The 14,644-nt window shown below is 43.9% G+C and overlaps 1 protein-coding gene across 2 annotated transcripts; it reads left to right on the top strand.

Annotated features, from left to right (window-relative positions):
- Window positions 1-5,708: 5,708 nt before the first annotated feature.
- On the top strand, window positions 5,709-11,834 carry LOC135824979 (uncharacterized). Of its 2 annotated transcripts, XR_010554994.1 has the most exons (3): window positions 5,709-6,073; window positions 10,934-11,161; window positions 11,473-11,834. XR_010554994.1 is itself a non-coding variant. In XM_065337714.1 (2 exons), exons 1-2 carry the CDS (start codon window positions 5,792-5,794, stop codon window positions 11,060-11,062), a joined length of 411 nt encoding a protein of 136 aa, XP_065193786.1. In that variant the 5' UTR covers window positions 5,709-5,791; the 3' UTR covers window positions 11,063-11,834. The 2 variants fall into 2 exon arrangements, 1 of the variants encoding a protein (XP_065193786.1); XM_065337714.1 differs by having other exon boundaries at window positions 10,934-11,834.
- The last annotated feature ends 2,810 nt before the right edge of the window (window positions 11,835-14,644 follow it).

Raw genomic sequence — 14,644 nt, 5'->3', positions numbered from 1 at the left:
CTGTGGGAGTTTGTGACAGAACGCCCACTCGTTCCGTTGTGACAGATTGCAGGGCCACGTTGAAGGGCCCTGCCCGACCACCCATGGCTGCTTCTGGACTTGGTTTAGGTTTGGATCCTTCGCACGGACAGATTTGGCTAGAAAATGTGAATTTTTTTAAATGTATTTGTTTGGCTCCTGGGTGGCTCGCCAACCGTGGCACTATGCCGGACATTTGAGTTTTTCCGGACTATAAAGCCTGTCAGCGAGGCGAAATAACCAGCATAGTGGCAGGAGTGTGTGGTGCAAATTTCACTCAAATTCATTGAGAGACGCGAAAGTCACGGTCATTTGAATGCCATATGAAATTTAGGACCAGGCTGCTACCTTAAAATGCGGAACAACACTCCGTCAAAATTTCTTTGTCTTCGTGCTGCTCTGTTTTTAGTGCTCAAACTAATGACTTGAAATCCTCTTTGTTTACCTCTCAGTTTGATCGTGGTTTTAGGTTCTTATTGGATGATCCAGTTTGTTTTGAACGATATCGTGCCACGATCAACACACACGCAAACACACACGCACACAGTGGCACACACACACACACGAATAAATACGCACTCACACCCCCAAAACACACACACGCACACGAACAAACCACCCCCCCCCCCCCACACACACACACCTTGCAACACTCACACATATGAACGTTCGTACATTCCCATTATACCTCACAACACTAGAAGTAGAGTGAAAAAAATCTAACACAGAACTGTTACAATACAAACGATACCTTCACTTTATGTGAATTGATAGTAGGGTGGCAGCAGAAGTGTAAAAGACACTTAGAGGATCGGCAGTGATTTAACCAGTATGGTATTCCGGTAGAGGGCTACATATTGTAGGGCAAACACGTAATGACGATGATTGTAGGCAAAGCGAGTAACTACACGTTCAGACTGTAGGGCAAACACATAGTCATGTTGACTGCCGGTCTGAAAAGACATACGCATGAACGAAGATTGTGGCTAAACAAGGACAATGCAATTAGGATTGCGGCACACACAAGGCCATAGGATGACAACTAAAAACACCAAGATGAGAATGAGCAGAAGCCGTGTTTATTTTTCCCTGCCTGTGTGTGTATGTGTGTGTTTTCGGTGGTGCGTGCGTGTGCGTGAAACGTACAATTTCTTTTGCCTGAGCCGGGGTATGCAATTGTTAACAATGGCTTCCGATCAACGAAACTTTGTGAGTCGATTCCATCATGAGTATGGGCTAACAATGCACAAGACTTCAAAACATACATGGAATACCGTGTACATGTATTATGAAGAACGCCTCCAGATGGAATTATGATATCAAAGCCATTGGAAAGCAATCCTTTTCACCGAATAATGACGTTCCGAATCATGTTCTAGACGTGAATCAACCTCAACACGTATAGATGCCTTTGTCTCCTTTCCAGCTCCAGGGGAGACAAACTTCATCTCAGCCTTAAACCAGGTAATGACATAGTCAGGGTCGAAAGGATACTTTTTCGCCTTGGCACTGCTCGTCCATTTTTTGGGAATGAGTCCAGCTCCTTTGGCTTGCAATACCTGCTTCACCTGTGCCATTGAAATACACACTTTAGTTCCGTGGCCGATTTCGTATATGAGCGCCATGAAGCCTGGAGTGACCCGAGGAACTCCCCAGAACACAAGTGGACCGTTGCCTGAATGTTCTGCGGGACCAGTTGGAGACTTGTCTTCCAGGTCTTCTAACGAGCCGTGCATTAGCGTGTCCCAGAAGAGACGAATAAACATATTTGCATGTTCGTTGGTTACGAACAATGCGTCTAAACTATTCGCAATTGCCGCCATTATTCCTCGTCCCTTTCAAAGTCTATGATGTACACTCTCAGTCTGTTCATCTAAGATCTAATCTTGGCAAGCGGATCAAGAAATGGAAGGACTTCCTATAAGTCCCTTGTTATACGTGTGTTCTCCCCGGGCGAAGGCTAATCACGAGCGGGCGTGTTTTCGGCGCTGACAACAGTTGTCTTGTGTTGAAATCTGGCCAAATATTACCTCTCACACTTCCCAGGCGTAAATAGAGTTTGCACCATGATGTCATCCCTTCCATTATCTTGAATGCAGGGCGTCAGAAGCACGCGTTCATCACGTCATTCAATGCACACATGATGAGATCGTTGTTACACTCCCTGCAGCTATTCCCTTCAGCAACAAGGTTCTAAGAATTTTAGAAATTTCTGGAAGTGAATCATCCTCACTCTCACCATTACTTCGTTACTTCGTTGCTTCTCGCCGTGCGATAGTTCGATTGTAGGCCCGTGTGAATTCGCTAAGAAAGAGAGAATGACGTACGCGGGCAAGAACACGGGCAAGAACACGTCTAACGCAAGAACTGAAATTGAAATCGTATAAGGCTGTAGATTTCTTACTCGGTGCAAGTGAGAGTCCGTGAAAATGACGACTCTACTACCTCATTGCTTCGTTCTTTGTGTTAATTAGAGACACTGCATGACATTTGCTTTTTTACGCTCTGTGTTACTGTGTAAGCTGCGGCATCTCACAGTAGGTGTTAAAGCACACTCCAACCAGGGTTTGTTTCTACAATTTTCTGTAGACCAGACACTACCCTCTTTATTAAGGTGGCAAGTGTGGTGAATGACCTACTTTGACTTTTCTGCTGCTCGACGCCCCGCCATCCGGGCCAGTCGTCACTCTGAACCTGTTTCCTATCACACTTTCTCCCTGCTTCACACCTGACTCAAACTCACAGTCATAGTTTGCTACTGCCCAGCGCCCTGCCATCAGTGCAGTTGGCGAATTTACGCCTAGCGCCTGATCTGTATTATCCCGCGTTCCTGCCTTGTGCTTAACTCGTACTGTGCTTCGGTCCAACGCAACATCATCATTGACATCAATGCAGGCCGGCTTTACACCTGGCTTTCTTGAGAGGTTTACCCACCTCGCTATTGGCAGAATAGATCGCGCGCTTCGGGCGGAACAGGCACATATTTAAACCGCCCGTTTGCAATTTTGGGGACATCATTGACTACCAGAAGAAGGCCACTGGCCGAAACGTTGTATTTAATGGAATGGTTCGGAAACCTGCAGAGTATTGTGGAATGGTTGAGTTCACCCAATTGTATCTACTATGAAACTGCAGGAAGCCTCCAAACTACTTCTTCAGTAAATCTTCTCATTCAATTGATAATTTTTTTTATAACTGTTTTTTCGACTATTTTGCTCAACTCCTATCGATTTTGAATTTGTTTTCTTTCCATGACAACTGCCAACGCTCTTCCAGGTAAATGCGCTGACTGAAGTGATGGCCAGCAGCGCGTAGATCTACGTGCATGCACGGTACTACATAATTATATATTGCCCAGGTCCAAAATACGTTTTTCTTCTTCTCTCTTTATGTTCACCACTCATTCCCCCATTTTTTCTAAACATTTACATTTATACACATTGTATTTTTTGGTCCCATCGGCCTCTTCATATTTGTGCAGCTGCACTGTTGAGCTCCCCATGCAAAAACAAATAATAATAATCTCTTTCCCTCAAACCAGTTAATAATAATAATAATAACCCGATAAGCCTTGGGTGGGGGGGGGGGGCAATCTAGGACAGTTCTTGTATGCAGTTACCTGTTGCTTGTAAGCAGTCACCTGCCAGTGATCTGCTGAATTACGGTAATCATAATTATGGAGCTCAAACTCGTCATTATAACAACACGAAAAGCTGACAATCTTCATCATACCAAATTTTGTTCAGTATTTTATGGCATAGAACACTTCACATGACTTACAATTTTATAAGAAATGCTGTAAACCAACAACGTGAGTTTCAACAACATACAAAACAAGTCAGTATCATGTCAGTGTACACAGTACAGTGCACGTCAGTCTGACATGCAGGCCAGGCAGTTTTCGCAGCAAAGTGCTCCGTCGCACTTTCGTTGCAAGATTTAATAAAATTAGTCTTTATTTGTGCTGAGTAGACGGTCTTTCCTCTAGATGTTATAAGGCGGCTGGTTCGGGGAGACGTTCACACGCTTTCCTGACCTCGTCCTCTTCGGACTCTAATTCTGAGGCGTCTTCATCATCAAACTCGGAATCAAAGTGATCATCGCTACTGCATACTACCAGATCAACAATGCCTCTGGCTGCTTGCTCGGAAAAAGCCATGACGTGTGTTCTTCATCAGCTAACAAAGAATAATAAGCAAACGTTGGTGGAAACAAAACGCTCCAATTCTCGCCGCCTTCTCATGTACACCCATCACAAGTTTTTTTCGCCAACGCTTGTGCCCGGACTCCCAGCCAGAGTCATAGATCTACTACAAGTAGTACTAGTAGAGGGCACTGAAGATTTGATGCGAACACAGTTCTTAAATAGTTTGCGTGTACATGTATATTTCTCTGCAATCGACTGGTCCCGTACGGATCCGGTCGACCGTCCTCAAAGATTGCAATAGTCTTGCACAAGTACTGGAACTGGAAGTCACAAGAACATTAGGTAACCATGGTAACTGGTTCACTAGCTGCTACATGACAGTAGTACTTGTGGTGGAAGATGGCCATTGTACGTCACTGACACTATGTGTATAAACCTGTAGACTGTAGTTAGGCGAGATTTGCGTGACCCCAGATTCTAGACTTTAGTTTAGTTACTTTGTTACTTACCACCTTACCGGTACTGTCTCACTAGAGTGAGAGAAGAGCCAGTCACGATGTGTGGAACCTCTCACTACTAGCTACAAAGCCTACATGTACATGTAGAGTCGAAGAGGATCTAGCCTTTCTAGGCTGCAGAGTACACCACTTGCACTGCAGTCTGCACTGCCACATTATCATAATCATGCATGATCAAGGCTGCGCGCCCGCCTCGCGCGATGGCGAGGGCTAGGGAGTTGTGAGTTCTCACGAAAATCCCATGTTTTGCAGGAATATGCAAGTTTTCGCAAGAATTTGCTAGTTTTCTGCAAAACCTGCTGATTATGCTAGTGCATAGCTAGTTTCCATAAAGTGCTAAATATGCTAGATATAATACTAGCAATATCCGCCGGGGCCTAGCAACCTTCCAGGGTAAATGGTGAGATTTGACCAATCAGAGGTCTTGAAAATCAATCATTTCCAAGTGAGTGAAATGATTTTGCCAGCTATAGCGGTCAAGTTTCGACGTACAGTCAGTATCGCCTTTAGCGCTGGTGTTTGCTTTTGAGCATTTTATAACTATAAGCGATATATTTATTACTATGACCGATAGTGCATGCAATATATGCGAGCGGGGTGTCAATTGACTCAGTTGTCTGTGCACATACATGTAGGCACTGCATAGCTGGCTACAGTTCCTGACACACAACATCAGCATTTCCTCACGATGGAGGCATATTTCGCAACTTGTACAAGCAGAACGCACCAAACAGCACTGGACAAGTAAGTTCTTCACGAAGAGAGTAACACCCTGTTCTCCTCTGACACCACTGGATTTTACATGGCGATGCACAAATAATGTAAAAGGATCTTTTGAAATATGAATTTCATCACTATAGGCGATATATTACTATAGATGATTATTACTACACCCGATAACTGTGTGCACTTAGTTATGGCAGATGAAAATGAATTCGAGAAAGTGCTCACTCCAGCCGGTATAATATTAGCACTATAGCTGCCAACCTTATAGGCCACACTGACTGTACAAGTATCTCGTTTGTGTTGTACAATTTATTTAGTTGTTCATTGCCGAAGTCATTGAGAGGTCTAAAAAGCAAATTCTGTAAAGTGTTTCTGTGTCAGCATGGCTAGAACAAAGCAAACTGCCCGTAAGTCAACTGGTGGAAAAGCTCCAAGGAATCAGCTTGCCACCTTGGCTGCTCGTAAGAATGCTCCCCCAATTCGTGAATTGAAGAGGCCTCACAGATTTCGTCCTGGTACTGTCGCTCTTCGTGAAATTCGTCGTTACCAGAAATCCACTGAGCTTCTTATACGCAAGCTGCCCTTCCAGCGTCTTGTTCGCGAAATCGCTCACGACTTCAAGACTGACCTTCGTTTTCAGTCGGCAGCCATTTGTGCTATTCAGGTTAGTCTGATAGTCTAAAGTCTTTGTTTTGAAGGCTGTGTTCGCTTTCTTATGATTTGACGAAGCTACTGTAATTTGAACATGAGGAAACTCACGCCTCTACAAGACTACATACATTTACTAGGAATATAGCGCTATGGACACTGGCCATCGCCTAACGCTACTAATCGTAAAGTCTTTTGCTTAGCTTTTGCGGAGGGGGGTGTCCTCTCGATATACTTCTTTCGTACGTGTTGGTGTCAGCAAGAGTTCATAACCCCCAAGATTGTGCAACGGGCATAGACCCAGCGCTCGGCGAAATTCCTACATTACGTCATGCGCAGCTTATCACCCGAGGTAAATTGGGGTTCTTTGCGTTTTCTTGAAACTATACCCTGAACCGCTTCTAACTAAAGGCTGTAGCCTCGACTTTTCGAAGCTTTTTTTATGACATTTCGGACGTGAAAGTCGTACGTTCTCAAAAACAAACTCTTTCTCCAATAATCCATGGACATCGCGACAGGAAGAAGTGAGGACGCTGTTAAAAATATTGCATTGCCGTCGAGGACAATCATTTCATTCTGATATCTGTGCAACTCGGCCGGAAAATGCTCCTTCGACGTATTCTCAAGTTCCTCAACCATTTGAAATCATCTGTGAGGAAAGCACCGGAAATATGCCGATGGCCTGGGGAAGAAATTGTTCTTGAAGAGATTGACCTTACTGGTGAAAGAAGAAGGCTAAGAAGAGCACCCATTGCATCAAAAAACAAAACAAAATTCTTTAGGGTTTGTTTGAAGTTTTATTTTACATCGCAAACCAAACGGGCTTTGATGCCCAATATTAAGATGGATCGTGTTCTTTGTTTCACTTTTGCTCTTGGAGGCTCAGACTAGAATCGCAGTTTAGGCAGTTTACCCTGGGGAAGCATCCTGGTTTGACTGTAAATTGTAGAAGAAGTCATCGGCATGACACATCGCACTGCACCAAAAATGACGCAATGAAGGAATTCCGCCGAGCGGGCTTCCATACAGGGACTGATCAGGAGTTGCACACTCTTGGGGGTTATGAAATCGTGGTGTCATCAGTTGTGTGTGGGCTGCGCAACTCTGTCCAAAGCGGCGAAGAGACGAGTTCCACCTCAAGTACTTGTACTAGTAATGCTAATCACAGTCACAGTACAGTATCGGTCGAGTTGCTCTCTGTACATCGTCACGTCGTCCCCACATCCCCTGTGTCTTGTCTTGTGTTTGTCTCCACATGTCTCTTTGTAGGGCTGTGTTCCCAATAAAAAAAATAAAAAATAAAAATCAGGAGTGGTTGTGTACTCTTGGTTATATTGTTCACAAGAAGGACTCCAAATACTGTATGTGCTCAAAACTTTGGTATGACCATGTGGGCAAAAGATCAGGTTAAGTGAACGGGAATTTCTTTACTCGCTTAGAAGTAGTTCCCTTTTGGATGATGTAGTTAACGAGCATATTCTCCAACAGGGGGCGGCCTGCCCAAAAGAATGAGATACTATTGAAAATATGTATTGTGTACACAGAAGCAGTGGGGGATTACGCCTTTGCTGGCCATTTTCGCATCTATCTACAAACTATCGGTTGTAGTAAAGGGTAGGTATATAGGATCACCTTCAAATTTGAAACACACACTTCTCATACCACACTCCTTCTACTGTAGTGAACACTTGATATAATATAGCATAAGATCGCTCTAAACCATGTTACAGCTTCTTCAAATAGGCATGTTGCAAAATTTTGTGCTCGCAAATTTCCGCGCAAATTTTCAAGAATGCCATCAGTACAAGGAATGAAGAGAAGTCCTAGCTGGAGTCACAGCATGTAGAGGAGACGGCTCGATACCGGGACGTTTTGACAGCCAAATTTGTATAGACCCAAACCGATCATCAGCGTTGATTTTTCACTCGAAATATGTTTGTGGAAGGAAACTGGCATGTTGAAGTTTGCTCTGGGGCCAGAGTCAATCGAACTGAGCCACTCCTTTGTGTTGACCCATTGCCTCCAAGTTGCCCAATTTTTCGCTTCAAAAAAGTTCAAATCAGAGGTGGCTCCAAACCGGACACGTTTTAGAGTGCACGTCAAATTCACTCTGGGTCTGAAATTAGGTTATTTCTATCGCTCCACGAAGGCCAGTACAGAGTAACAATAAGCCTTGTGTGTGCTTCCATTAGTTTTGATTGGTATGCGGTGCTTTATTGGCGAGAGGCGAGCCGCTGTTTACCTGCGACAAGAAGTTGATTTTTCGAAAGTCGTAAAACTCAAGTCGCAGTGCGAAGCAACACGTCAAAAACTCACCTGCTTGATATGGCGCTTCTGGTCATCGAAGAGCCATGAAATTTTGGCTCGGAGTATCACATCGTAGTCTCACTGTGACATTATGTTTTCTAATCAAAATACCAAGAGAGAAAGTGAATATTGAGTCCGATCCGGTTTGCAACCGGTGTCCTATTTGAAACCGTCCCCTCTACATCGAGTGCAACTGGGTGTTCTTTAGTGTGGCAAAAACAAAATAGCTGGCTTGTGGTTACTCAAAGAGGAAATGCCGTATCACCGCAAAAATGATCAGATTCCACAGGCATGAATTGTCACTGAGGTTCACTCCAACATGTTGATTTTAGGCAAACGTACTGCCTGGTGTCCACCTGATTCTAAAAAACCATCACATTCCCTACAAAATATGAAGCATAAGAGAAAAATAGGCACAATATCCTGAAAATGGGAGGAAAATGACACTCAAAACACACAAACTGCTCTGCTACATAACCAAACAGTAGCTTGACACCCAATGACTTGGTCAGAAGGATCCGGTTTGGCTGTGGCCTAAGTAAAAAAAAGAAAAAAGTGACACCTCCCTCCTCTATAGTAGCCTCCTCCAACCCTTTCATCTTCCTCCTACACTTCTTCCCCTTCTCCAGAAGCTTTGCGTATCGAACGGGCAATACGGGTATTGTCCTCCAGTTTGATTGCCTCCACGGTGTATTCACCACGGGGGAATCCTGCAGTCTGAAGAATCTGGGCTAGTGCCTTGGCTGCCGTGTTGAAAATGCACACTGCCAGTCCAGCAGCAAGACGTAGTATGTCATCTCCCGCAACTTCTCCTTCGCACACATGCCCTAGATCATAGCGTTAAGGGGGCAGACTACCCATAAATTTCATATGGCATTCAATTGACCGTAACTTTGGTGTTTCTCAGTGGATTTGAGTGAAATTTTGACCACACACTCCTGTCACTATGCTGGCCCTCAGGACATGATTTACAAGTTCTTGCGCCTCACTGACAGGCTTTCCAGGCCGGAAAAACTGAAATTTCTGTCATAGTGCCATGGTGTGCGAGCCACCCAGGAGCCAAACAAATGCATTTACATTTTTTTCACATTTTCGTGCCCATTCTGTCCGTGCGCAGGACCCAGACCTAAACCAAGTCCAGAAGCAGCCATGGGTGGTGGGGTAGGGCCCCTCAACGTGGCCCTGGAATCTGTCACAACGGAACGAGTGGGCGTTGTCTCACGGACTCCCACAGACCCAAGTCAATTTTTGAATTTTTTTAGGTTTAGCACGTGCTACGAGGTCGTACCTTTGATACAACATCCAGTGCTGGGACCTCCACAGCAAGCCATTTCCACAGCGCTGCACACCAAATCCAAGATTCCCTCAGAAACCGGCAAAGACTGCCACTCACGTTTCACTACTGCCTAGTACTGAATCCTACCTGACTTCTTGACACGACTCAAACTTGCCAAAGTCACTAAATCAACGTCAACTACAATAATCAAGCCACATATCTGCAACGTCACGAGGGTGCTGGCAAAAGTCCTGCTGCACGGCGGCGGGCTTCGCCCGCCGCCGTGCAGCCCAATACGTGGTTTTTTAACGTGATTTTTTGGACTTTTTTGGAATTCTGCACACTTTCGCGTGTTTCCATAATACGACAAGTTGCGCACGGTCTGCTCACATTCAAATACAGTGCTGCCAACAAATGACAGCATGCAACAAAAAAATCTTTCCTTGCAAGGGCACATTTTCGGCCATAACTCTTGAACGGCTGGTCAGATAGGGACACAATTTTCAGAGAATTTGCAGCTATTCATGCTCTTTCAACTGACGTAGCACTCAATATGAATTTACAAATTCGATTTTTCAGCGAATTTTTGGGTAGTTTGCCACCTTAAAGCTCTCATTGGCATTTTGTGTGGCACCCGTGTGGCACCCGTCAAGCAGCGGTCCAGCAATTTTTTGCTAGCAAACTTTATGTAAATTGGCATCAAAACATTGTGGACATCATTTTGGATACTACGAATTTTGACCCCCCAAAGGTGAAATCTGCAATAGTGCTCAAATGCACGGAAAAGGCAGAGCGTAGTACGCGATAGGCACAAAAAAGTGTTGTCTCATGATTGGTTTTAGCCATCAAACTCTGAGTCACAAAGAAACACTCCTACTTTAATTCCTTTTGTGTACATGTGGGTTGATAGAAATTTCAGGTAGTGTACGAAAGAAATGCAATGGAAAAACGAAAATGTTGAACGGTCACATCCATGTGAGAACGGCATGAAATTACACAGGAACTTGATGGCCAGAACTCGCACAAAAGCATACAGGATCGATTACCAAGAAAGGAAATGGAAAATCTGAGACAAAGTTGAACTTACTTACTTTCCACCGTTACCACTCCAGTCATGTTAGACTTCTAAGCGTTATCTGTGGCGGAGATCGTCTTCTTCAGGTCATAGGATTTGACACAGTCATATTTGGGTTTTTCTTCAATTTTCTTTTGCTGTGATTTGCCCTGGTGTATTGGACCTTTTCTGTGCACTCTTTGATCTGCATCCTTTTCTTGTGCCTTTTTGCAATGCAGGAGGCATGCGAGGCCTACCTGGTCGGCCTCTTCGAGGACACCAACTTGTGTGCCATCCATGCTAAGCGTGTCACCATCATGCCCAAAGACATGAAGTTGGCACGTCGCATCCGTGGTGAGCCGGCATAAGCTGTTTATGGCTCAATGATATTCATGCAATAAATATCTGCTGCTTATACTCGTACACCCATATGCATGTAGCGTGCTTCTTGGACTTTGTACGAGTAGGTTTTGGTGATAGATTTTCGGTGTGTCACATCAGATCTCCATGTACATCATGCAACTTACTTTGGTCTCGTACTTGAGTGGTAGCATATCACACACCAACCTGGAAACACTAGCATGCCATAATGGTTATTTTTAGTGGTTGGCTCGTATTTGTCACCATTAATCCCATCTGTAGAAAAGGAATTGTGTGTTTTATCGGAGATAAGCTGCTTCTGGCTTACTGATATTCATGCAATAACTATCTGCTGCTTACTGTATACCCGTACACCCATTATGCATGTAGCGTGCTTCTTGGACTTTTTTACGAGTAGGGTCTAGTGATATTGTATTTTCGGTGTGTCACATCTACATGTAATTGCACATCATGCAACTAAATTTGTTTGCTTTGGTCTCGTACTTTAGTGGTAGCATATCACACACCAACCTGGACACACTAGCATGCCATAATGGATATTTTTAGTGGTTGTCTCGTATTGTTCACCATTAATCCCATCTGTAGAAAAGGTTTTGTGTGTGTTATTGTGGTGAGGGGAGGCATTGTTGTAGGATTACAGGACAAAAACTGTGAGTGCCATATTCTGCAAGGCTAACAAAACGGAGCCCACAGTACTGTCTGCATTTGTGATAACTGATGGAAATTTCTGTGAAGTGTGAATGATTGTGCCAATCATTTGTTGAGAGACCTTTTCCCTCTCCCCTGCCTCGGATTCACTTGTGAGGTCTGCATTTGTCAATGAGGATATCATTATGCGAAGTGGTGGGCCGCCGATGCGAATGAATTTAGCTAGATTTGTTCCTAGATACGTCAGGTGATGCGGCCGCGAATCGCTGTAACCTTACTTTACTGATGCTTTGGCGTGCGTTGGGGGGGGGGGGGGCGGTCTAGGACAGTGCTTGTATGCAGTTACCTGTTGCTTGTATGCAGTTACCTGACAGTGATCTGCTGGATTGCGGTAATCATAATTATGGAGCTCAAACTCGTCAAAATTGCAACACGAAAAGCTGACAATCTTCATCATACCAAATTTTGTTTAATCTTCTATGGCATAGAACACTTCACATGACTTACAATTCTATAAGAAATGCTGTAAACCAACAACATGAGTTTAAACAACATACAAAACAAGTCAGTATCATGTCAGTGTGCACAGTACAGTGCATAGACGTCTGTTGACGTCATGAGATTGGCGCAGTACATCGCGGTGCACAGATCAGTGTACAAACGTTCCTAACTCTCTCACAAATAAGTCTAGAGCGATACTCGATACATGTGGGAGAGGTTTTGAGCCCCGGTCTATTAATATAAATTTCTTCACTTTAGGAGAACGATTGAGGGAGCGGCGACGGAGTGAACACGGAATTCACGGCACTGCGCGAACGTGATTGTTTTTCGTTCGTAGTTTTCTGTTGCGTCCCAGGGTATTTCCTTTTGGCACATCGCATGCGAAATGGACACCAGGGGAAGCACGTGAATCCCAGGTTTGCAGCGCATTTTGAATCGTGAGAATCGGCTGAACTCGAGCAAGAAACAGAAAACGTATGTGAGATCGAGTTCCTGTGCATTTCCGAGTCATGGTGAGATACTTTCAAGAGGACTTAGAAATTCACCACCGGTACCTTCCTTATTGATTTGGCAGCTACCATGATAATACGCTTCGTCTTGATCTTGCCAACAGGCCCAGGATAATGAAACCATTGAGGTGAACTAAATACTAAAATAGAGAGTAAAATTCAAAACGCTATTTTTGGAATGAATTTCGTTGCTCCTACGCTGGACCTCACGCTTTTCTCGCCGATATGACATAAACATTTTTATGACTATGAAAATTTCTTACTGGTTCATAGAGTAGAAGCAACTTGTGGGTGGCTCTGGGTGGCAGTCGTGAGGCAGTCAAGGGTCAAGTCAGTTCGCAGGAAAATTAATAGCTTAGGTGTGTGAGCAACCACTTCCTCATATGAAACACGCCAAAGTCGTTGTCACTATTTAGTTGTCTGTTACTGTTAGGAAAACTAGTGCGATCACGAACAATCAATACATTAGACTTGTCGTTCCTCAATAATAGTCCATTCAGGCCTGATTTTTTAAATAGACATGCCCTTTGGCATCGTTCACTTGATTGCCTTATGCGTTATGGACATAGTTGAACTTTGTGTTGTATGTATGAATATGTCGGTACCGCACCACACTGAACACTATCCTCAAACAGGCCTTTTTCTAGTTCCATTGCGCAATTTCCTAGTTTACTGTGAAAAGCCAGGTTAGTCAAGTGGTGGTGGCATTTATGTGGTCTACAGAGGAAGAGGAAATAACTGAACGAAGACTCAACTACTTATCCATAGTAATAAAAACATGTCTGGTCACAACACATTGAAGCCACGGCGCCATGTAAATGGGAAAAGAAGCACATAAGTTAGGTTACTTCAGCAAGATAGGAAGTTTACACGGGATTATATTATAGATTTTCAACCACCATCTCATTCCGCGATAGTGGATAATAAAATATATGGAGATGAAACAGAAAACATGACGCAAAGAGTGATATGACTACTGCAGAAAGTAACTGATCACACAAAAATATTTTAAATAGTAGAGATGAGTTATGATGGAAACAGCAATAGGAGCGTGTCAATTATCCAAATCGGCTTCCTCCCGGTTTATACCTTGGGCAAAGTGGTGTGTAATGGTGCATTTAAAAGCTGTAACGGATATTCTTTACACGTCGTCGATTTTACGACTTGTAGATGTAAAAAATAAGCATTTGAATCTTGTATTTGTACTATGCATTTTACCCTGTCCCTGAGCCGTAAAATTGTTCTGTAACATTGGATGAGTCGAAGTGATTCTTCATGCATGGTAAGCGATGGCGAGCAACAGCCAGTGAAGCAAATTGGCCCCACACCTGCTAGATGGGAGGTTGCTTTGCTGTACTGCTCATGTTGGCTGTGGATGGGTAAAGTCTGCGTAAACGTTTTATCCTGCCTTGGTGTCAGAAACATCCACGTTAGCCATCTTCTTTCCAAAACAGGCTGCAGAACGTTGTACATCTCGCGCTCAGTCATGGCTACATTGAATAAGTTACTGTCTGACAAATCTACTACAATTTGGTGAAAAATTAACTTTAACCTGTCTCTTATAATTGCCAATCTACACCTTACATGCTTGTCGGGCTGGTCATTAGACTGACTGGAGCTTTTGGCAACGTTATCAGAAGATGTGCAAACAACATTCAAACACTGACTTGGCTGGTCAGGGGAGTCACCGGAGCTTTCAGCAGCGTTATTAGAAGAAGTGCAGACAACATCCAAACACTGACTTGGCTGGACAAGAGAGTCACTGGAGCTTTCAGCAGCGTTATAAGAAGAAGAGCGGACAATATCCAAACACTCATTTTGCTGGTCAGGAGAGTCAATGGAAGATTCGGCAACGTTATCAGAGGAAGTGGGGACACCATCCAAACACTGACTTGAAGCAATATCATACAA

Source organism: Sycon ciliatum, chromosome 9 (assembly GCF_964019385.1).
Source record: "Sycon ciliatum chromosome 9, ocSycCili1.1, whole genome shotgun sequence".
Classification (NCBI taxonomy): Eukaryota; Metazoa; Porifera; class Calcarea; order Leucosolenida; family Sycettidae; genus Sycon; species Sycon ciliatum.
The sequence above is the reverse complement of the archived record's forward strand: the minus strand, read 5'-3'. Positions and strand labels throughout refer to the sequence as shown.